This window comes from Lagopus leucura, unplaced genomic scaffold (assembly GCF_019238085.1).
Source record: "Lagopus leucura isolate 7727_CA_CO unplaced genomic scaffold, USGS_WTPT01 Super-Scaffold_100028, whole genome shotgun sequence".
NCBI lineage: Eukaryota > Metazoa > Chordata > Aves > Galliformes > Phasianidae > Lagopus > Lagopus leucura.
In genome coordinates this window covers 3641045-3665592 of record NW_024962279.1, presented here as the reverse complement: position 1 = coordinate 3665592, position 24548 = coordinate 3641045, and the positions used below count along the sequence as shown (strand labels likewise).

General features: G+C 40.8%; 2 protein-coding genes across 8 annotated transcripts; one reads left to right on the top strand and one right to left on the bottom strand.

Moving 5' to 3' along the window:
- Positions 1-417: 417 nt before the first annotated feature.
- On the bottom strand, positions 418-9963 carry ARL6IP5 (ADP ribosylation factor like GTPase 6 interacting protein 5). Its single transcript, XM_042881011.1, has 3 exons — positions 9747-9963; positions 2436-2653; positions 418-2173 (listed from the first exon to the last, which is right to left on the bottom strand). Exons 1-3 carry the CDS (start codon positions 9920-9922, stop codon positions 2001-2003), a joined length of 567 nt encoding a protein of 188 aa, XP_042736945.1. The 5' UTR covers positions 9923-9963; the 3' UTR covers positions 418-2000.
- A 209-nt stretch (positions 9964-10172) lies between these two features.
- On the top strand, positions 10173-24441 carry UBA3 (ubiquitin like modifier activating enzyme 3). Of its 7 annotated transcripts, none has more exons than XM_042881008.1 (18): positions 10173-10211; positions 10905-10946; positions 13586-13706; positions 14668-14748; positions 16830-16912; positions 17405-17485; positions 18126-18169; positions 18488-18552; positions 19330-19485; positions 19616-19718; positions 20211-20324; positions 21395-21448; positions 21913-21949; positions 22030-22111; positions 22821-22921; positions 23038-23101; positions 23189-23243; positions 23653-24441. In XM_042881008.1, the coding sequence occupies exons 3-18, from the start codon at positions 13587-13589 to the stop codon at positions 23739-23741; spliced, it is 1329 nt and encodes a 442-aa protein (XP_042736942.1). In that variant the 5' UTR covers positions 10173-10211; positions 10905-10946; position 13586; the 3' UTR covers positions 23742-24441. The 7 variants fall into 7 exon arrangements, with proteins under 7 accessions (XP_042736942.1, XP_042736940.1, XP_042736937.1 ...); XM_042881003.1 differs by lacking the exon at positions 10173-10211 and adding an exon at positions 10689-10757; XM_042881004.1 differs by lacking the exon at positions 10173-10211 and adding an exon at positions 10714-10767.
- The last annotated feature ends 107 nt before the right edge of the window (positions 24442-24548 follow it).

Here is a 24548-nt window from a genome sequence, read left to right as displayed (position 1 = left end):
TTCTCTGGCAGCTAAATCCTAGTGCTGCCCAGGGCATGGCTCCCAGTAACCTTAGAAGCAGGCAGAAATCCCTCCAGGTAATTAAAAGAAATGTAAAATCGCAGTTAAGCAGTTATATAAGAGACAGTAACAACATGAACAAATGCTTATATATTGCACTTCTGCAGACAGGCTTTTGCAAGGATGCAAGAGAGAGGCTGCACCATTCCTGCAGCTCACAAGCAGCTCTGTCACGACTCAGCAGCATGAATAGAGACAGCAATCAAAACCAGAATTCATCACAAGCACTGTCTCATGGCATGAGTGGTAGGGTGACCACAGCTGTCCCACTGCCACCCCGCTGAGCTCACCAGCTGTGAAGACATCCACAAGCTGAGGTTAGAGTCACATTTCCCAACCTGAAAGAAATACACTCAGTAGTCACCATTAGAGTTTATTTTTCTTCATAACTGTGCAGTCTTTTAAAATTCTACAGTAATGATGAAGTCATAGGCTACTACTTTTAAGTGTGGAAACAGTTTTCAGAAACAAAGACCATGCGCTACATGTGAGGAACAGGCCATTGACTCTCCAGCTGGAAATATTTTCAATAAATACTGATCACTTTAACACTTAAATGGAATGACGTGTTCAGGTTTCTACACAGCTCACTATGAAAACAGCATGGTAAGTTACATAAAAGCTTCAACCGTAAGGATGTCTGCTTTGTTGTTATATGAATCACTTTGTTAGAAAAAGAGAAATGCAAGAATATTTCAATGGAGTGTCACCTGGACAACGTTTTTTCCCCATTATATTTCAGAAGCTGCTATTAGCAAGACAATTCCATCAGAGCTGGTAATTAAGTTAAAATACATATAAAAGAATCCCACACATCACTGTCAGGAGTTGTTACAGGCAAGTGTCTGTATGAATTTGGAACGGGTATTCAATAACTGTATCTTGACTTTTATTGCTTTTACTCATAAACCTGGAACCCAGTTTATTCTTCTGAAGACTGTCAGCACTGAAGTCAGTGAAGTGCGAGTTTTACTTCTATGTTTGCATTCTGCTTGAGAAAAAAACCCAAACAAAGCACACGTGAAAACACACATATACCTTCATCTACAAAAAGCTGACACAGAATAAAGCAGAACAAGGTAAGTCCTAAAGTAACAGTGTTTAAAAACATCAATAGGGTGGAAACGCAACTCATCTAGCTTATCCAAAAATTTTTTTCCTCCCATGCTTGGGTTTAGTTACACAAGGAAGTTCTGCCTCTCTTGCAGAGAAAAGCAACTTCTAGAGATCAACAGAACGAAGATTTCAGGGAACACAAAGGTATGTTTTATTGGAACATAATTGGAACATATCAAGAGGCACTGTGCCTTATATACTCTCCATGCTTAGATCTATTTAGACTGTTCCCCAGCTACCAAAGGAGGAATGTGAGGTGAGGACAGAACCCATACTGGTTACAGGTATTGCACAGTTTTACCACTTGCCAGTTAAGCTAGCAATGTGGTCTCAATACAAGACCACTGGAGTTAGGGGTGTAGAGGATGCAAGAGATACATACTTTCAATACATTCCTGCTCACCTTGAACACTGCCAGCATGAGGGTGCTACACATAACAAACTGGCTAAACTGCCATCTTGGAGAACTGAGATGAAAGGAGTGTTACTCTTACTAACAGACAAATTTGTTGCAAGATATTTAAGAGATTGCATTCCATCGGTTTCCATCTCTTCTCCCTTCATCCCCCCAAGAAGAAGAGACAAGCAAATACGTTTAAGTTGGTACTTGTGTAAACACCAGAACATTTAATTATACAACAAAAGAAGTTACTCTTTTAATATTCTTAGAGGAGCCCTGAATTCCTTGGAATACTGTATCCTGCAATTATTAATCTGTACCACACGTGCATTTCTTGTTTTGTACACAAACTGAAAGCAAGCTTGAACAATAGTAAATAGCAATTACACTCTTGCAACAGGTAAAAACACCACATTGCAGTTGCTTACTCCTTTACTTTAGATATGTAGTCAGCCAGTTTGTTGATACTTTCCTCCTGCTGTTCTAGAGCATCCAGTATGATACCCATTGGGGTCTTCTTCAAACCTATTTCTTCCTTTTTGTTCTCCAGCTTGTTCTTTATGTTCCGGAGCCTCAGAGAAGCGTGGATAAACATCACTGCACAACAAAAACACATTTATTAATCAGTAACGCCCAATGAATGCATCAGCTGGAAGAAGATCTCTGAATGACTGCTTCAGTAACTGCAAGTATCTATTTAATAATAATAACACTCAAGATGACTTGTGGTGTTTTACGTGCCCCCTTCCCCCAGTCTTGATTTTGCTTTGGAGAGAGTACAGCCATTAGCTGATTTAGTCTCTCAAGACTTATTTGAGAAAGCTCAGTTCAGCCCTCAGAGAATAGCAAAAATACTTACAGAGGAGAGGAAGAGTGATCCCAAACATGAACACCATGACATCTCCCAAGTAGGAGATCAAGAAGTAGCTAGACAGCATGATGACTATCACAAACGTGGTTGGGTACTGCTTCTTCATCCTGCGGAGTATGTCCTTGTTGTGTGACACCCACACGAACCCCAGGAACACCAGGACCACCACGGTACCACCAATGAGCATATTCAGGGGACTCAGAAATCTGGAGAAAAGAGGTGAGAGAAAAGAAAAAGAAAAAAAAAAATAGAGACCAGGAAGTTTGTTTCAGAGCTTTTGTGAATTGTGTCCATGCAGCAAACATCTAGCCTGCTGGTATCTTTGCTGCTAGGTAGGTAAATAGCTATCTAAGTCATTAAGAAGTCAGTTGCTGTTGCAAAAGTCTTTACTGACTTCTGCTTTTTACCCCAAAGCAACTGAACAAGCAACCTTTAGCCATGAATTAGCATATTTAGATAATCTTCTTCTTTATGTTCCCTTCTTGAACATAGCTGAGGATAATGAGAATTTCTGCACCACATTAATAGACACATTTAGCACTAGATTGCCTCCCACCCAGGCTATCAATGCTTTTGCTTGACATCATGCTCCAAGTCAGCCAATCCCAACAGCTCACAGTTCCAGTGATCAGTTACCCAACAGGCTGATCTTCACATTACCAAAACCAGGATCAGCCTACGTGTTCAGGTCAACTAGTTTTTATCATCTTGTCTGGATTTACAAAGGGCAAAAGGTATGGGAAATGTTGAGTATAGAAAGTTACTTCACTGTTATTGTTTATGCCTTCGATACTTATCAACTTTGGCATATAGTGTTTGTGTCAAAACAAGCACATGGAAGCAACTTACTGGCAATTTGCTACGGTAAGAAGGCAATGTTCATTATGCCCAGCTACCTAAATTGCTTACAGTTATAGAAAAACTGCAGCAGATCTTAGAAAATAGCATAATACTGATACGAACTATTACACTAATTCCCCTGCCAAACAAACATTAGATTCTGAGGTAACTTTAACTTAAACTGAAGATACATTGTGTGGGTAGGTGACAGGAAAGGAAGGTTTTTCCCCAGTTGAAACAACTGTTAGGAGCCTAGACTTTCAGCCCATGATTTCTTCTTTTAAATGTATTTATATTTTGCTGTTCTGTGTAGTGCTTTATCTCTGAATTATCCCCTTTAACAATTTACACCTGACTAAGGTTATTTTATGGACCTGCAGGAACTTACCACCATCGGCACGACACATGAAAGCCCAGTCCCAAGCAAATGTGTCTGAGAGTCAGATGGAACTGGACACGTGGGGTAAAGGTCTTGCAGGAAGAAGAGCCAGGCCTGGCAAAGGGGCGACTGCTGAGGTTTGTGTTCTATTATTGTTATTGGAGTTACCAAGCAAACCAAGCCACCAAGTGGATCAGCTCTGGACTATAAACAGCAAGTCCCTTTTTGGGACCAGGATGAGAACATCACCTGCTCCCAAGTATTTAAGAGGTTGCTTTGTCCTCAGTTTTCACCGATGACTCTGTTTAGCTTGTTTCTGTACTTGTACAAAAGCCATCCTCAACTATATTTCACTTCTACTGAAATAAGCTGTGTGATATCCTGTGCATTCTGATTTCCTTGCTTGTATTTCCACAGCCCTAATGACACAGCAGCTGAGCGCTCTGAGCAGCTCCCACAGTGACAGCAGCATAACACTATTCCTGTAAAGCAGTAAAGATTTTCTGCCATAGACCTTGCAGTCAGACTTTCTGTTCTGAAGTCACGGGCACAATGACTCACCACTCTACCCCAGTGCTGAGGAGGATGCTATGGTTTGTGGTCTGTGCTTCACATCCGGCACAAGCTAAAGAAATCTCTTTCTGGACTGGCATGTCAACACTGTACCTGCAGTGCCAGAGAGCATTTCCCTAGAGAACAAAGAACCCCCAGAACGATTTGAGAGCCTGGCTCTAGACTCTGTAAGTCATTTGTGCCAACAGGAGACAGGAGAACTGGATAGAAAGGGATTAGAATCCAAACTAGCTCCCCACCTGCTTCTGCTACTCATGCTGAAGAGCCAGCATGGCTATTTGGAAACAGCGATAGGGCAGACTCACTTCTTGCATCTGAGTCACTCCCTGCAGCCAGCCAGATTATATTTAGCTCTGAATTGTCAATCCTAAGTTTCCAGGCTGGAAAAAGTGAACAGTACTGCTCTGGAAAGAAATTGGCTTCATCTGTGTTCCATTGTAGCCAAAGGATGGTGACTCGTGACTGCACCACACTAGCGTCCTGTTTACATACATGCAACTGGACATATGGGATTCTTAAAGCAGAAATCATCTCGGCATCACTGCTAGCCTGGAGTAGAAATGGCCAAACTTACTTGGATTGTTCCTAAAAAGTTACTAAAAAATTATCCTGGAAGGAACAAAGGGCCTGGCAGAGCTCCATGCTACGTTCTCCAGGCTTATTGTGAGGGTAAATACTCACAAAGCTTTACCTTCCCCATCCTTCCTCTCATTGTTGTTACAGCTTCAGAAACTGCTGGTGAAAAGCAATCCCCCTGTGTTTTTAAAGAAAAGATCAAAGACTCTTCTGCTCTATGCTCTTTCTGGTATTACACGGGTTCTGTGTTACTGACTTGCTGTCAGGGATGTGAAGAAAAAAACATACATTCAAAAGATCCCATTTTCTTGGGGAGAGTTAATTGAATTACATGTTTTCTCGAGTGGGCTGCATTCCAACGCTTACAAGGAAACAGTGAACATAAGTATCAAATGAAGTCATTCAGAGCCACACAAAAACAGATGGGGGATAGCAGTTGCCACTAAAAACTGGTATTCAAATTATCAGCCATGTGTCCACAGGCTTCAATATTGTTGATTACAGTACTGGATAGGGTGTCACATGCCAAGCTCCCCTCTACTGTTTGAACCACCAAAAGAGCCAAACTCACAGCGCTACCTAAAATTCTCCTAGATATTTATATATAGATAGCTCTTCTCCAGCAGTGGCATTTTTTCAGGAGGTCAGATCTCCATTATGCAGTTTCATTCAGATCTGCTGGCACACTTCTCTCACTAGCACAACAGCTAAAGACTAAAAAGGAAAAAAAAAAAACAAGCACAGGCACATTTTTTTAGAACACATATCTGGGGGGAAATGAGAGCTGTATAGCAACTCTACAAGTCCTCTTCTAGTCAAACCATCAGCATTGATATTGGCCACATTTATATACAGATCGAGACACAGCATAAAACATTCATGGTCAGGCAAACAGGCTGGGAGTCTTTCAAAGCAGCTGAGACAAGGTAAGTGGCCAGCCATTAAGCATGTTACAAGATACTTTCTAAAAATAATTCTCTTTAGGAGGGATTTGTAAGACTCCCAAATACTTAAAAATGTAATGCATGGAGCTATTAGCATGGCAGTGTTGTAGTAACTTGATTTTGGGCTGCTCAGATATCTAAAGGGAAGAAATACTCTTCGGGAGCTAAGGAAGAAAACTGTTCTCTCTCACTGCACTGAAACTAGTCAGTATGGCAGGACTGAGCAACATTTGGTGTGCAAACAACCTTGAGCTCAAAGCCTCCTAACAGGATGCTCTACTTTATTGCTCCCTCAGGCAGACAAGATGCAGCCCTGGTAGGATGCTGCAGCCTCCAAAACAGCAGGAACAAACTGGCAAGGAAAACTGTCGCCTGGATTTAATGCCACTGGTATCTCAGGGCAACAGTAAGTACCTGCAGTTACTCCTCTGCTACTGTAATTGCTGTGATATAGAGTAAAAAGAGGGGTGAAAAAAAAAAAAAAGAAGAAATAGAAGAAACATTCTGTCTGTCTGCAGGCTCCAGGGACACAAACACCGTGCTGTGTGGACCAAGGCTTTGGGACACTGTATCAGTTGCAAGCTGTACCAGAAGATAGCAGAGAAGCTACTTACTGGTGTGGGAGGAGTACTGGTAACCATGTAGCTGCCTCTGACAGCAAAAACAGATTCATTCATTTAATTTAGTTTCCCGGATTCAGCCTCCTAGCAGCAGAGATAACCACTAACTCGGAGAAGTCACAGCTACAGCATAGGGGAAAAAAGCTGGGCAAGACTCATCTTTTGCTGAGGGCAGAAACCTCCAGCAGCCCAGAAGTCAGCACGCACTGGAAGCGGTGGGCAGGCAAGAGCAGTTTCCTGCTTCCTTCCTCCTCTGTTTTAATTGAAACAACATTACAGTGGAGAGTAAGTTCTGCTTCTCCACTCCCCATACTTCTGGTTTCAGCTCATCTGAAGTTAGCACGTAAACCTATGAACGGTATGTTGTCCTCTGATTTGTCACTAACAAATCTGAGCACAGCCAGGCAACAGACCACAGCAGCCACAGGTTTAGCAAGACTCCTTTACATACTGTTTCTCACTTAGGCTGCTTTCAGAACAGGAGCTGGAGTTCTTTCTGCACTTCAGAAAGAAATTGCTGGACCTTTATGAAGGTTTCTGTATGTTTGTCTTTAAAATGAAGTTTTTATCCACTTCGTGAAGTTACGTAGCATTACATTGCAGCAGTAGGTTTTGGAGCAGTGTGTTGCACACTTCTGAGTATTTCATCAGGCATTACAGAAACTACAAATGAGCATTTTGCTGCTCTGCAATTCTTGTTCTCTTAAGGGAATTAACTATAAGCAAGTCAGCCAAGGCAGTGGTCTGGGGAGGAAAGAAAATAAAGAATTAAAAGAAAAACAAAAGAAAAAGACACCCACACACTTGTTCATTGCAGGGGTTGTACAGATGGCCAGTGGATGTTTAAATGACAAGAGTGCAAAACGAAAGCAACGTTGAACTTCAGGCTGTAGAGAAGACACTGTGCCAGAGGATGCAGCACTCTGAAACCCATTACACTTTTTCATACTATCACTTCTGCACATACTATTTTTTAGCAAATGTGAGGCACCACAAGCCTAAAAGAAACATCAGTTTAAGCAGTCAGTTTGAGAACTGCAAGACAGTGGAGCCTTATCAGACTAGGAGAAAGTACAGACAAACACTGCTTACCAGGCAGATTGATTGGTTGGGAGAGAGTTGCAGGCTTTTTGGGAGTGCTGTGCAGATATTTCTTAAACTTAATGCCTCTCACAGTCATAGAATCACTCAGGTTGGAAAGACCTCAAAGATCAGTGAGACCAACCACGACCCAACTATAAGAACGCTGCACCCACAGTAAGGTATTCCATACCATACAGAGATGTGGAGATGGTGAAACGTTGAAGAGGTCAACTCTGTTGTCCAGGAGGCAGTACGTTATGCCATGGCAATAAGCACCGCTGCCCAGAGATTTCTTGATACTGCAAGTACAGTTTCCATCTCAGTCCAGCATTTACCACAGCTACCACTCCATTACAGTAGCCAAAATATCCTCTCTGCATTGAATGCCTGTCTGCATAATTAAGATGGCTTAAGAACAGGTAGAGTGGGTCACGGGCAAAGTTTAGTTTTGATCACAGAGACCACTGCTCTAACGGTTTCAGTAATCCTGCCTGTAGGCCTACATGCAGTCCTGGAGTTCCCAAAAAGCCATGATTCATCACTTATCACCCAAGCCCACTAGAGGGTGAAGTGCAAGATTGCATCTTAGTCTCAATGTGAATTTAATTGGGACGCCTTTCCTGGCCTTTCTCCCAAAGCTACAACCCAGCCAACAGAAAGATCTTTTATTAAAAATGAATGGATAGCTTTTCTTTATTGAAGTGCTATCCTGTTTCCTTTAGAGTTTTCCTCCCATTCTTCTACTTCAATGTTGGAAGAAGCAGGTCTGCCACATATCAAAGGCTCTAAGATGTGCAATAAAACAAATTCACTCCAGGTTCTTCTCATCTGTAAATTTTCAATGTAGCAGATTATTGTTTAATGTCAAGATACTGGAATTACATTTCTGGTATTAATCTCTGTCTTGTGTGGCTCTGCTCCTGACCACCACCTCAGCAAAATGGTGGGAAATACATGGAAATGTATCACCATCCTTTATCTGATGTGAAATCAGAGAATAAAAGGGGGAAGGAATTTAGGAGTAAAAGCTGCTGCCATTCCAGTTTTCCAGTTGAGGATAACAAAATTATTCACTTTTTTTTCCCCCAGCTTTTTGGGGCAAACGAGCTGTACTCCTGCCTTCCAGCGTTGCTTTAATTTACCTGCTTATTTAGAACTGGCTACGGTATTGCTCTGCTAAATAAAGGTAGATAAAGAGAGAAGATTAGATTCTCTCTAAAGTGAGTAAGAGTCTGGAAGTCTCTTTACTGTCTAATGATGTGCTACTGAGTTGAGTACAGTGTACGGATCTCCACCAAAATTAAGAAGAAAATCTCCCACGGCCAAACCCTTAGCCGAAATGGAGCAAAAAGAAAAGCAGGGTTCTCAGCCTTTCCTTTCATAAAGCACGGGACAAAACTCCCCAAGCCCAGAGATTCTCCACTGACTCAGATGCTGGGTCAATAGCATCAGCAGCTAAAAAGTTACAGATTGCTTCACGAGAAAAAAAAAAAATGGATAGGAGGAAAAACGTAAGCTGCTGCAACATATATGATAAAATAAAATCCTGCCAAAACCAATCTGGCCTAGTGGCCAGGCAATCCTCCAATTTAAGCATTTGCACATTGTTTGCTGAGGAGCGTAGGAAACGTCTTTCAAGTTTCCATTTTAAAAGCTCAATCGTCACAGCTTCTACTGCAACTCCTGACAAAGAGCTTCTAGATCTCAAAGCAGTACTTAAAGAAGAGTCGCACAGGCTTTAATTCTAATAATGATTAGGTTATTTCCTAATTCTCCCTAGGGAAGCTACAGCTGACACAAGACATGAAGGTCTCAGTTTCACAAAAATGGATGGGTGCTGTGCTTAATTTATATGAAAGGCTTTCAATCCGCGCTAGGTCAGGAATAAGAAAGGCTTGTTCTGTCCCTTTGGCATAGGCTTAAAGCTGTAACAGAGAGCAGAATTTATCTCCTTATTTGTTGGAATTCAGAGTGAAGTTTCTCTCAGCTTGACAGCCACGCCAGGCAGACGAGGCAGGAAGCAGCGATCGCCTCAGAGCAGCCAGTGACATCCTGCACCCACCGCTGCTTTCTGCCAGGCACCCCGAAAAGAGCCGGGCTCCTTCAGCTCGGGCAGCCCGTGAGAAACAAAAGGCAGCTCCCAGATTTGCAAACCAGGAATTAAAAAGCACGTCCTAAGAAAGCCAGCCCTCACCCAACACACAGCAAGGGCGGCCGTATGTTTGGGAATATCGATGCCGCGCCGCCCCTCACCCCGCAGCCCCACCGCCTCCAGCTCACTGACCCCACGATGGCGACGACGACGGCGGCCACCATCAGATAGTTGGTCTGGTAGTAGAGCAGGTTGTTGACCACCCGGTTGTTCCATTTTGAGATGTCCTTGAAGTCGGGCCGGGCGAAACGATCGGAACCGGGGAAGAAGTCCTCCCAGGAGCGCAGCGGAGCCACCTGCACCTCCATGGCTGCTGCCCCGCCCAGCCGCCGCGCAGGCCTCGGGCTTCGAGGTACCGCCCCGGGGCGGCTCCGGGCCGCGGGGAAATGGGAAAAGAGAGCCGGGCACGCAGCAATCCGCGCAGCCGGCACGGCGTAGAGGTGCTTTCGTCACCGGCCGGCTGTACGGTCTGTTTGTTTGCTCTGCACAAATGTCACTCGTTTGCTGCGTGAGAAGCCGGGTCGCTGTGCCCTGAAAGCGGGGCGGGACGCAGGCTGGTGGGGTTTCTGCAGCCCGGGGTCACGCTGAGGGCTGGCGGTGAGGACCTTGAATCTGGACAGCAGCTGCGATGATTCTAACTGCTCCCATTAAAACATTTTGAGTGTCTTTACGCTTTGTTTCGCACGGCTTGAACGCACGCACCTGGCACGGGTGTGTCCTGGCACGCCGGGTGTGGCTGCGATGCCTGGGGTTTGTGGCAGCTTCTCAAATCTACAAAGCATTTGCATTCCTCAAAGTGCGTTCGGGAGCCCGAGGCTATAACCGCGATCTGCGGGAGCTGCGCGGCTGCTTCCCAGCTCTGCGCTTAGACTGTGAGCAGCGTGCTTCTGCGCGCACCCAGACAACAGAAAATACTTGAGGCATGGTAGAGCTGACTGCTGGAGCTCCGTCTCACAATGCTTGTAGTGTAAGCTGTACCGCACTCTCAAGGACCCTCATGAACCCCTCGCCCCCCCCCCCCCCGCCTCAGCGGCCATGGTCGCCCGCTGTGGACACGCACCGCCCGTGATGGCGCCGCGCATGGCGGGAGCCCGGCGGCGCGCGGGGCATTATGGGAAGCAGAGGGAAAAAATATGGCGGATGGTGAGGAACCGTAAGTGCCCTGTATGTGCGTGCTCGGCCGCCCCTTCCCCACGCTTCCCGGGGACGGGTGGGCCCTGGGGTCCCCTCTCCTTCCTCCCCGGTCTCTGTAGCGCGATACTGACCCTTCTTTTATTCTCTCTCTTTTAGGGAGAAGAAAAGAAGGAGGCTAGAGGAGCTGCTGGCGGATGGGTTAGTGCGGGGCTGCGGGCCGGCCCGGGCCAGGGGCAGGGAGAGCGGCAGGGGCAGGCAGCGCTTGTCGAAGGGTGGCTGGCAGCGAAGGGAGCCGCAGCCCCGCAGAGAGGTTGGGCCAGCGGGCGGCTCTGCTGTGAGGGCCGCAGAGAGCGGCTGTGGGAGCAAGAAGATTGAGGGGGTGAGAAGGAGCAAGGGAAGGTGGAAGGGCACTTAAGCAGCAAGGACTGGGGAAGAGGAATCTCCTGGGGAGAGGACCGAGGGGCTCACCCGCAGCGCGGGGCGGGTTGCGGGCTTGAAGCTTGGCATGATGGAGGCTGGTGTGCTGAGAGCTTTGTGGCAGGAGTGGGAGAGCTGCTGCTGGCTGGGACCTGGCAGGGCTGCTAGGCTAGGAGCAGGTGACTCAAAACTAGCCGAGAGTGAATACTTCAGTCTACAGAGCAGCTGCTTCTGCTTCTTAAAGCTCTAAATTCTGCGCAGCCTTGAAAACTAACATGCAGAAGTCTCTGACCTCATCTGCTTCTGTCCCTTGACTGTTCCCCTCCATCTCCTTGTGGCTCTCTTCCCAAAGCTCCCAGAGCCGTACTGGGGTGCGGGTCACAGAAACCCCGAGGCATGCGGGCTGTGGGGGTGCATGCCACGTCCTGCACAAGCATGGAGTGTTGGGTGTGCGAAGGTGGCAGGGAGAAGTGTGGGCCTGAAAGGACTGTGGTGCTCTGATGTTTTGAATAAAATCTAAAACGCAATGAAATGCACACAATTTTGGTAAATTGACATCTAATGACGTGAATGCTTGGTTGTGCTGTGACAACACAAGAATAAACCTGTCTCTGAAGCTGAACATAACACCTCATGTTGAGTTGCTGGTATTTTTCAGATCTCCACAATGTCCAACTCTGTAAAAACTGAGATAATGTATTTGCAAAAGTGAGGCAATGTCTTGCCATGTGAGCACTAAAAAGAAAAATTCACATCTAAACAGAGAAGTACAGCTGCTTAGTGACTGTTTTTATGGCCTGTAAAGAAGGATTAAAGAATCAGTCACCAGGCTTAACTTCTGTACTTGTTTCCAGAGCAAGATAAAATCCATAAAAGCAATTATTATGATTTATATTCATCCATACTATGTTTGCAGAAGTTGTTATTTCATACACATCCTGAAAACTGGTTTAAAGCAGCTGAGGCCGGGATTCAGTGGAGGAAGTTTTATTGTCTTCCTGCCTTCCTAAAATCTTACTTTGATGCAAACTGAGAAAAGCAGGTCAGAGGTGAAAAGATCCTCTATGAACTTAAACTCTTTTTAAAGAATTTATTCAACTGCTGGGTTAACATACCTAAAGCCAACAGTTGACCAGGAAAGAGTCAGCAATCAAAATACAGGCAGAATCCAATATGTTTATTGTTTTTCAGTTAAGTTTTTCTCCCGTTACTGAAAACCTTTTGCAAAACTATGACTAGAAGTTAGAGCCATCATACTGTTTTGTCTATCTTCTGAAATCTCTGAAGATTGAGAGATTTGCTGTCTAGATGTGACCCGAGGGAGTGACAAATTCTAAACATTGATCAACAGTTATTGATGTAAATTCTCTTCGTATTTCTTCATAGGTGGAAGCAAATTATGCTTCTTATCAATGACGATCCAGCCTTTCAAAGCTCATTTATAACCAGCTTAGTTTTGTATTAACGTAGAGCAAACAAACATTTGTATTCACGTGTGGAGCTCATACTTAAAAAGGGAGGTGTGCTGTGTTAAGCAAAGGCTTGTTCCTTGTAGGTGATCTTACATTAGGAAATGATATAAGTGAGCTGATTTTGAGCTATTCCAGTAAGTCTCTTACCAGTTTAATTTTATAGTTGTCTACTACTAAAAGTGACCTGCAAAAGGGGAGAAAGGGTAGTGGGAGTATTTCATATAAAATTCTGCCTCTGTAGTTTAGAAGAAGAGAACTGCAAGTTTATTTTTCAGGTCATTTAGTAATTACTAAAAGGCTCAGGAGGCAGCTGGAAAACGAGGGTGTCATAAATACCATGGTACTCATGGCAGGTGAAGATTGTTCAGAATTCATACCTTTTCATGCTTGCTTAAGCTACTATAGAGATTCAGATGTGATAGGGCTGGGGCACATTAGTGACGCTCTTTCAGTGCCTCACGATTGCAGTTACGCAGTGCACAACTGCAGTTAACACAGATAATTCTGTTTTGTGAACTTTCTTGAAAGGTCTATTAAAAAAAATGAATGCTCAACTTTGTTGAGGAAATAGGGCCCTCAAAATCTAAAGGGCAGCTTGTTTTTAACGCGTTCTCTTAAAATGTGAGGGAAATAAAAGCAAAAAGAGCAGACCCTTTTTTTTCTTTTCAGGTCAACTTTTACTAGTAAGAACAAAATCAGTGGGATTTATTGAAATGCCAGTTTTTATCTTCTGCATGTTTGTATTACTGCTTACTGGGTCCACCGATGAACCCCACTCCTGCAGATGTTCATGCACATTACTTACACGTGTAGATGATCAACATAAATATGTGGATACTTTTGCATGGCTGATGAGTAATTTAACCTATATGAGAAAAAGAAAGCACGTTTTATAAGTGTGGCTATTTCTCTATGGTTTTGCAGCTGAATTTACTGTGTTCTGTGCAGAATGGCTGTTGATGGTGGGTATGGGGACTCTGGAGACTGGGAAGGTCGCTGGAACCATGTAAAGAAGTTCCTCGAGCGATCTGGACCGTTCACACATCCTGATTTCGAGCCAGGCACTCAAGTGAGAAACACTTACTTTAAATAAAAAACAGCAACAACTGTAGTGTGTGTTGGAAAGTAATGTAAATGGTTTCATTCATTGACCATCAGCAGTATATGAATAGTAAACCTGCATGAAGGCTGTGTATTTCAGTTGGCGAATGTTGTTATTTTAGAATGTGTTGTATTCTTTTTATATGCTTTTATTTCTAAATTGTAAACTTAACTGCAAGCTTGCCATCACGTGTAGAAATGTATTTTACCGTACACAATAATTATTCTCCATCTTGGAGTTTCACATGAAAAATAGCAGTGTTTGTCTTTTGATTTTTAAATATTTAGGCACGGTAAAGAATTTCTTGTACTTGAAGAAATTAAACTTAATAGTACTGACAGAATTGGGAAAGATATTCCATAAGGAAAAGCAAAATTTGGGCTCTCTTAATTTTTTTCTACTGTCCTTGCTTTGGTATCTTTTTTTTCAAAGCTTGCAGTTGAATGTGTTGAACCTTTTAAGTTTACCATTCCATTATTTGCTACTTTGACTTTAGTAGAATAGTTAACAGAAAAAAAATTATCTGGCCAGCAATGTTTTCTGTCTGTGTTTATTTTGTATTATATGTAAAAAAGCTTCTTGGAGGAAAAGCAATAAACTGAAACGTTTCCTTGAACTGAGTAATAATAAAATAGAGCTTTTTTTTTCACAGCCAAATTAATACAAAGAGAATACTGATACCAAAGACTTGCTTTCCTTTAAGTAGAGATATGGGAATTACATGAACTCAACAAGAGGTTAAAGTTCAAGTATAATTACTCCTGCAAGCTTAAACTGTTTTACTTATCTAACTTGTTTTATATGAAGCTTACTGGGTACTGAAAATTTATGATGACACAATAATAAGGTGTATGAAACAAAGGACAAATCATCCATTTTCCCATATAGTGTATTAATTTTTTGTTTGTTTCTTTTATATTTTCCACAGGCGCTTGAATTTCTGCTCAGCACATGTAAAGTACTAGTTATTGGAGCAGGAGGATTAGGATGTGAACTCCTGAAAAACTTGGTAATTGCTCAGTTTTCATCCTTTTCTTATAATCTTAGTTATGCCTCGAAATGAGCCTGAAGGGTGGTAGTGTAAGATGTTGTACTTATTTACTTATAACTCTTTCAAAGCTTGTCCTGAGGAGCAACATGCTGCTGCTTATGAAGTGTAGGAAAATGTTCTTCTACAGCCATAGGTAGGGCCTAATGGTGGGAATTTTCCCCAGTTATGAGAACCTGGGGGATGAACTATAACTAAGAGTAGAAAATAGAGAGTTCATTATTAGCAGCCAAAGCTGAAGTTAGTTTTTTATGCATTTGGATTAATGCAAAGAGAGGCTGGAAATGCTGGACCCAGTAGTAGAGCCATTCTCACAGTGCCTGTGGTGACCTCCTCCTTGTTATTGGAATCCATTTGGCTCTCCTGAATAGTGACTCTCAGTAAACATGTGCTTATCTTCAGAGACTCAGGAATCCATCTGTACTGCTGAATCCAGTCTGTGTAAAAAGCTTCTTTATTCCATCAGACCAACATGTGCTATCCTGTATGGAAGTGGCTAAGGAAGAATAGGTCTAAGACCAAAGAAAATACATTATGGAGTTCTGTAGTTCTCTTGACAGCAGCATTAGCTGGTAACGGATTCTCTGTGTGCTCTGAGAAGCAACTTTTAAGTGTTTAAAAATGCAGCCATGGGACAGTGTGCTGTCTGACATTTACCCAGTAAATACCTATGAGTTTAATTTTTCAATTACTCTGTTTTTCTTCCTCACAGCCTTTCTTATTTGTTGTAATGTATCACTTACCAGCACTTAGTTTGGACTAACACTGTAGTAACTGCAGTTCATATACTTCCTTCAACAGTAAAAACTTCTGTCCTTACAGTTTACATGGAAAATGTGTGGATTGATACAGTAAATTATTATGAAATACAGTTTCTATATCAGCACTTATGAGTTGATTCAGTTTAGTATGGTTTTTATTTACTGCTATTTCACTACACTACGGATTACCTCCAAGCTTGATAAATCATTCACCTCATGTGAAGTCATTCCAGATCAGTTAACTTAGGGTTTCGAGTTCCATCACTTGTGAGTAATGTTGTTCTGCTTTGTTACTATTCTACTTAAGCAGGATTTTGCTTGAAGAGACTGAAAACTACCCAGCAGTTTTCTTTCTTCAAAAATGTAGTGCTGATGGATTTAATTTCTGACTAGAGCTGCTGTATTGTGGGCTTATTGGAGCATAACAAATTCACTCTGTTGCTGACTTATTTTGAGGAAAGACTTGTGTTAAGCGTTTTCATAAATCTGCCATGTGTGCTCAATCCCCACCATTCAAAGGGATTTTAAGTCACCATGATTTATTTTTATAATTTTCAGAAAGAAATGCTCATAAGTAGATCTAGATGATGTTCACATGTATTCAGTGTCTTTGACACATCAGTAAAGATATCTTAAGGGCTCCAACATGTATATTCCTCATGTCTTAGGCCCACTCTTCTCTTTATTAGGCTCTTCTGATCTGCTTTGATAATACTGGGCAAAAGCTGAACTCTGATGTGTGAAACAAAATGAGTGTTCAGCACTAAAGGTACCCGATATGACATACAGAAATTCTTACTGCTTTTCTTCCAGAGGTTAATTTCTGCTCTGAAAATCTTTAGTCCTCTTGTTCATTTGTTTAATCAGTTTCACAGTGCAGCATTTAGTGCAGTTATTTCACGTGGGATGTAGAAAAAGCATAAAATAAGAAGTTTGAATTTTTTTAAGTGTGACAAGATTGAGTCTATATGGAAAGGGAAAGAAAAAAAAAAAAGAGCATGGGACTCAATTTTTTGTGTCACTTCAGAACACCACAGAGCATTCCCCTTCTCAAAAGCCAGTGCTTTGACAACTGAATTGTTGCTAATTCCATCTGTCCAAATACCAGCATTAGCAACCCAGCATTTTAACAAAGAGAGCTGACATGCTGATCTGCACAGGGAACAAAGAACACCTACATTTGTTCCTCCAAAGGTTGCCTTTTTGGCATTCAGAATGAATCCTGCAGCACTGTAAGCTTTTCTTTGCCCATTAAGCGAGGTTGCCTATCTCTTTTCACAGGCACTGTCCGGTTTTAGGCAGATCCATGTTATAGATATGGATACCATAGATGTGTCTAACCTTAACCGACAGTTTCTGTTTCGGTAAGTGTTGTTCTCATGATTAGTTCTTTGTATCTAAACAGCACATATGAATACAATCGCTATTTTGATGGGCAAAATGTCATTAAAGGTTTCTAAACTTCCACATCATGATAGTAAAATAGTACTTGCAGTTAACTAAATGTTAGGCGTGATTTCTTCTTTTTTCTTTCTTTTTGTCTGAGATCTGTGTTGTTAATGACTGATGAAGATAGAGACACCAAAGTATAATGCATGCAAATAGAGATTGTACTTTTCCTGGTGTCTTTTTTAAGTCAGATTTTTTTTGTGGGTGTGCTGATACCAGTTGTTTCAGGGGTAAACTTTGATAACTCTGGGGCTTTCACATCTAATGCTTTACAGGAATGTCTTAATACTATCCATATCAATGTTGTCCTACAGTAATAATGAATCACTTGATTTAGTATTCATAAATAAACTCTCAAAAGACTGAATGTTACAAATTAATCCATTTGTAATTCCTTTTTTTTCCAGACCAAAAGACGTTGGGCGACCAAAAGCAGAAGTTGCAGCAGAATTCCTGAACAGTCGCATCCCCAACTGTGCTGTTGTAGCGTATCCTTTTAGAGTGAAGTAGCCCCAGAGACTTCAGAAAGCCTAGAAAACTCTGTAGGTGGTGAGAGTATCTGAAATATTTTGCTGCAGTCCTTTTTTTTCTATACAATAAAGAACAGATTCATTCAGCTGATGGTTGAGAATTCTTTCCCAGAGTGGCTTTGACATGCGGTAAATATGCAAAGGGAAACAAGCCTGAGCTCTAAGAAACTGTTTTGCATGTTTCCACGGAATCTTTATTCAGATTAGATGTTTTCATTTTCACTGGGATGTTAGAATTACAGGTTTATTCATCAGAAGGTTTTGAGTATGTGGTGGTAAGACTTGTTCAGTTATAAACACAGAGCAGCACTGCTGATGTAGGACTTTGTAAGAGCACATGTTTTGAGCTTCCTGAACAGTGTTCTCTTCTGAGCTTTTGCCTGTGTGCGAATGTGACGTTGCCTACCTTACTTGTTTTACCACTTGCTACAGCATCAACTGTAAGAACTTTGAATATTCTGATCACTTAGTTTTAAAAGAAAGCCTCATATAAAATCATAGTGATGGATTATATCATGCTTTGGCTTTAGACTGGCAAATAGAAAACAATAAAATCAAATGCATTATAAATATATTCCTTTATTGTGCTTACATTCAGATATTTTAAAAAGATTCAAGACATGGATGAAAGCTTTTATCGACGTAAGTGTTTGCATTTGTTTGCATGCCAGACACCATGGTGCTTCAGGGGAACACTGCAGTTGTTTTTTGCTGTTTTCATGCTTGCTAGATTGCTGATTATTTTAGACTTCTACAGTGTGCTGATTGTAGACTGACTGTTACAGATAAAACTTAAATGTACACAGATAAAACTTAAGTGTATCTATCTAGGTCTTGGTGACCTAGGAAAAGTAGTTAAACTACAGCCAGTTACTCTGGAAAAGTTATAGACAGAATACATTGGTTGTCTTCAGTAGAATGCACTAGTATAGACTTTAAATATCACTTTTTCCCCCCTAGAGTTTCATATTATTGTTTGTGGGCTGGACTCTATAATTGCAAGAAGATGGATAAATGGCATGCTGGTAAAGTATTAAATTTTCATAAAGCCTGGTTATTGCTTGAGTATATGTAACTAAAATTGATGAGCTTTGCATAGAATATATCATTAAAATGAAATAAGGGCTATTCAAACTCACAGCTGTGTGTATCCTCTTCTACCTTACTGTTGTTGTGAAAAGGATAAAGTCCGTGCTCCCACCTGCCTTTTTCTTGAGGAGTGTTAGTCAACATGTGCAGTGCCTTGAAGGGGTTGTTTCAAAATTAGGGTGCTTAACTGGGACACTGTTCAGTTGGGTGTGTTTCAGTATGGAAGTTCCACAGCCTCTCTGTATGCTACCATTGTGATTTTTTGTTTTTCATTAGCTAAGTGCTTGCATTTCTCCTACTTGTAAAAGTTGTCTTCTGTTGCCCCGCTGTTACAACATAGAATGCTGGGCATTAAAACTGAGCAGGTTCATCACTGCAAGTCTGTTTAAAAAGGAGTCACTACTTACCAATATTAAACCTAACAGGAATTAAAAAAAAAGAAAACATATCCTTCAAACCAACCAACCAATTCTTCTGGTTTACTGGTAAGAAAATAACGGCGCTTGCTTTGTGTGTGTGGAGTTGGGTGAACATGGTAGATAGAAGTCTTGTGCATCAACAAATATGCAGTGTTTTATGGACTTAAAATAGCCCATATACTAAGTCTGCAGTCTTATTTCATACCATTAAGAATAAACTTGTTACCGATTTTTTCCTGCAAGTCGTGAAATCAAACAAACAAAAGCACAGCAAAGTCCACTTTTGTTCGTTAGATGTCATTTTTACGTTACGAAGATGGGGTACTGGATCCAAGTTCCATCATACCTTTAATAGATGGAGGGACAGAAGGTTTCAAAGGAAATGCTCGTGTGATTATTCCTGGTATGACAGCATGTATTGAATGCACACTTGAACTTTATCCACCACAGGTAATGAACAGGGATGTTTCCTTTTTTTATATGTATTCCATTTTCTGGTTTGATTGTTTCTTTTCCAACTACTGTACGTCGTAGATTAAATCCTTTTTTTCTGTTTTTCTCCCCACCCCCGACTACTCAGGTCAATTTTCCCATGTGTACTATTGCATCCATGCCCAGACTACCAGAGCATTGTATTGAGTATGTCAGGATATTGCAGTGGCCAAAGGAGCAACCTTTTGGAGGTAATTATTACATTGCATTGACACTGAGGTAATGTTTCTAATTTTAACAGTTTTGTTTTGAGTTCAGTGTACACACCTACAACCTGACCTTCTAAGCAATGTGATGCACTGTACTTTGGAAACTGGGCCTTCTCCGAGCTGGTGATAAATCTTTCTCTTCTCAGACTCACTCTCCAGTCCATTATTTGTTCATAGGTACTGATAGATATCTGTTTCTCCTACTGTACAGTATCTTTCCTGACTCAGAATATAGCACGTAACCTCTCTATAAACCTGTGAAATTAAGACAGATTGTACATAAAATGTGTTACAACGTAGTATGTTTGTAGAAATTATGTTCTGATTATTTGAAGTGTCAAAGTGTCAAGCTTTTGTATTTAAATGAATTACTATTTTTTACACAAATTAAAACAAGGGATGTGTTTAGGTAAAAAATAATGCTCTATTTCTGAAGAGGTCTTATAACTGCAACTTGTCTGTAAATTGCTGCAGAAGGTGTTGCTTTGGATGGAGATGATCCTGAACACATACAGTGGATTTACCAGAAGTCTTTGGAAAGAGCATCACAATTTAATATTAAAGGTGTTACGTACAGACTCACCCAAGGTAAGGGTATGACACTTGGCTAGTTAATGCAGTTATCCTGGATTGGCATTCTTTGCATTTATTGAAGCTAAGCTGGCAGCTGTGCTGGGAAAGAAATAGTGCTCTTTTCCACTTAACATCTTAAAACAGAAACAAGCAACTCATCTCCTGTGCCAGCACAAATATTTTATGATGAATCAGATGTTTAGATGTGAGTGATGATTCATAGGAACTTCATCTGGGACAAAACTGAACATTCTTTTTGCCATTTTATTTTTAACCTGGAGCAACTGCTACCACATTTTCTAGATCAAAAAGTAGGAGCAAAAGAATGTGATTTGGCTCTTTTAGCAACAGCAGCAGTTTATGCCAGTTTATGCTGCGTAAGACTGTAGCAGGTAGGTTTCTGGCACAGATAAATGTAAACTCCACTTCTGAGATATAGATGTATATGTGCAAATGCCTGCACAGTTTTGAAGCATTTGAAAACAGCTTCTTTTTCAGATACACAGCAGAAAGGAGCTGAAGCTTCAAGTTTTATGTGTATTTTCTTGGGTATGAAGGCAATACAGTTAGTCAGTAGCAGCAAGCCAGACTGCTTAGGAATTTGCTGTCTTTTTTGGAAGGCCTGAAAAATGAAAAGGGAACCTCTTTCTTTTTTAGTACAAACCTGTATGTATAGGAAAGCTTGCTAGATACTGGTCTACGTACTGTGCTGTTTGACTGGATGGACTGACTCAGAATTGGGTGAAAGTATAGATACAGCTTGGCAAGTTTGTTCTTGCACAGGGAATATCACATACAAGTTTTTCTCCTTGCATTTTTCCAGTTAACCAGCAATAGAACTGAGTTTTACATTAATTTCTGCTGCTAAATAAATACAGCGTACTTGTATTTTAGAGTTTATTCACTAAAATAAATAATATGCCAAAGTACTTGAGCAGCCTGCCATTATACTTTATTGGTATAGAAATTCCTGGAAAGTGCTTGAAGTGTCTTTGGATACACCCTTCTGTAATTATTCTAGCTAAAAATAATCTTTCTCTATAGTTCTGGAAAAAGACAAAGCTATATATGTTTTGTTTTTACAGGGGTTGTAAAGCGAATTATTCCAGCAGTAGCTTCTACAAATGCAGTAATTGCAGGTAGGCTGGAAGAACCAGAATGTCATTTCTTACTCATTTCACCTATCCTTTATCAACTTTTTATTTTTTGTAAGGTAGAAATAGGAAACCTGGGGAGGAATAACTATAGTTTTCAAATGGGAGTAACTTATACTTACAGTCTTACTGTTGTTTCCCACTTGGAGAAACTGAATTATTGTGTATGAATTTTAAGCTCATGTGTGACAGGGAGTGAGCGAGAGCATTTCAGATATGAGAAAAATAAAAATTGGAAATACAGTATGTAGGTTTAACATAATCTCAGATTAGTGCCAACTGTGTGGCGGTAGTGCATGGAGCTGCCTTCAGGTGCTTGTTTTTCCCCTTCTGAAGTTGTTTTGGTTGCTTCTTTGTTACAAGTTTGTGCACTAATGTCTGCATGTTCTAAGATGGATGTAAAAAAACAAACAAATTGGTTTTTGTTGTTTCTTTTTTTCTGATTCCAGCTGTTTGTGCCACTGAAGTTTTTAAAATAGCCACAAGGTATTTCATTTCTTACTAATTACATACATGGCTTCCAATGTAAGGACATGTATTAACATGAAATGTGTTTGTCATTGTAGTGCATACATTCCTCTCAACAACTACTTGGTGTTCAATGACGTGGATGGATTATACTCGTACACATTTGAAGCTGGAAGAAAGGTCAGTGCCATGAAAGGCTTGCAGGGTTATTTCTTTGATTGTTATTGAACTTACTGCAGTTTGTTTGTGTTTGAAACTCACTCACTATTGAACTTCTCTGGTCCCTGGCACTATACTCAAGTATTTTCAAAGTTTTAAAAGCAGAAATTATACTGTTATTACTCTAGTTCTTTTCTAGGATATTGTTTTCAGCATGCAGGATGTGGAATTTTTTATTGTTCTAAACCTTGTATGCTTTTGGGGTGGTGTTTTGTCCATGTAGCATAAGGAAGTTGGAGTGTTAATCTCCAGATCAACAGATACCCTGTTTGATGCCCTTAGAACAGAAGATTTTCTTCTACTCACCAATTTACCAAAAACTGTTGCATACTATATGTAATGACATATTTAATTTTTGCCTGCTCAGCCAAAGTTTCCTAATATTTCAAAAAGTAGTTTCTGGTACAGGGGCATTCTTCAGTCAGTTACTCTGTAGTCAGTGCTGGTACTACGTTGGCATCTGAAGGGTTTGTGATGTGACCTGTGGATGAAAACAGTCCTTGACTTTTTTGAAAGCGAATCCTGAAGATTTCACTTGTTCTATGCAAAGCACAGCTTATGGAATAAAATACAGTCTTAAGAACACTCAGAAGCAAATCTTCTCACAAAAGGTTATGACAGCAGTTGTTTTGAAAGACACAACCTGTGCTCCTGTGGTGCTCTGTTGTAGGAGAACTGTCCAGCTTGCAGCCAGCTTCCTCAGAACATTGAGATTTCTCCATCAGCTAAACTGCAAGAGATCTTGGATTATTTGACAAATAATGCTTCATTGTAAGTAAGCAACTATTCTGACTTATCTAATAATTTTAGGTAATTTTTACTTATATTTTTGTATCTGGGTTTTTTTGTTTGTTTGTTTGTTTTGTTTTTAAATGTTTTTTATATAGGCAAATGAAATCTCCTGCAATCACTGCAACCATGTATGGAGGAAATAAAACACTTTATTTACAGGTAAACAAAACCTGCTTAATTTTGTTACATAGTTTTATTTAAAGTTACATGCCTGAATTTGACATGAAATATTTTGACTTTTTTCAGACAGTAGCTTCAATTGAAGAACGAACAAGGCCAAATCTTTCCAAAACACTAAATGGTAACATACTGTTGTTGTCACATGTAGGTTTCCAAGGTACACTTGTAAATAGAAAGATAGTCATTTGGTTTCGCCCCTCTGTACGGCATGTGTTGCTTCATTGTCAAGTGCAGCTTGCTCTTTTTAGACTGTTCTGAGGTGAATTTTCAGTTGCTGCACCAGGAGGTATTACAAAAAGCTGTAACAAAGCAAGCTGATAACTGATGTAGGCTAAAGGTGCTTTAGTGGTTGCGTGTGTAGGTTTTGATAAGTTCTGTTAGTTTCCCAGCTGAATTAGATGAATATTGGTTTAGCTAGTGAGTAATTCGCAGCTTTATTTCATTGTGTGTATGGTTTGTGTGAAGGACGTTCATATCTCTCTATTTTTAAACGTGGATTTGCTATATTTAAACTTCTCTTTCTGTTTTAGAGCTGGGACTTGTTGATGGCCAGGAGCTTGCAGTTGCTGATGTTACTACGCCACAGACGATGCTGTTCAAACTCCACTTTACCACTTAATTTATGCATAAATAAGCAGGTTATACAGCGAGGGAAATCTGTACCCACTTCGTAAAACAAATGTACTCTGTGGATCTTAAATTAACTGAAAAGTTCATGCTAGTACTGGCACTGCTGAAGGTTAGGTAATACAAATGAATCACCATATTTCAGAATTTTAAGTAGAAGCCAATATTTGGTGGATTGTATTTGTATAAATACTTATTAATGTACAGAACTCGGATGTATAGGAATACACTTTTTCCCAAGTTTTTGTGTCAAAATGTTAATGCTGATACGCTTTCAGACACATGGAAATTGTAGAGTGGCCAAAAGTCTTCTTGTCTTTTTAATTTTTAACATATATGCATACATGTATATGCAGAATGAGACCTTTAAGAAAGAACCGCTGCGCCTGGATTCAAATCACAGCACTCCTGAATGCTTGCTGCCACTGTAAATCCAAGAGAGAGCAGTAGAACTAAAATGATCAATTTCCTTTTATTTGATACTGAGATTTGCCCAATTGTATGAAATGTGTGAAGTATTGAAGAGATTACTTTGTTTGCAAGTAAACATAGAAGGGTGAATGAAAACTGCCTGAATTTAGGGACATGTCTGTTTGCAGTCACCCATCAGCTGCTGCATGCAGTACTGCAGAATTATGTTCAAGTATCATCAGTGCTGTTAACATATTTATTAATAAAAACCCATAAAGGTACCGTAGTTTGTGACTTATTTAATAGTGTGTAGAGCCACAGTTCAAAAAAACACATCTTTTGTCTGCTTTAGCCGCATCTTTCTTATTTCATAGTTGTTCAGTGTTGA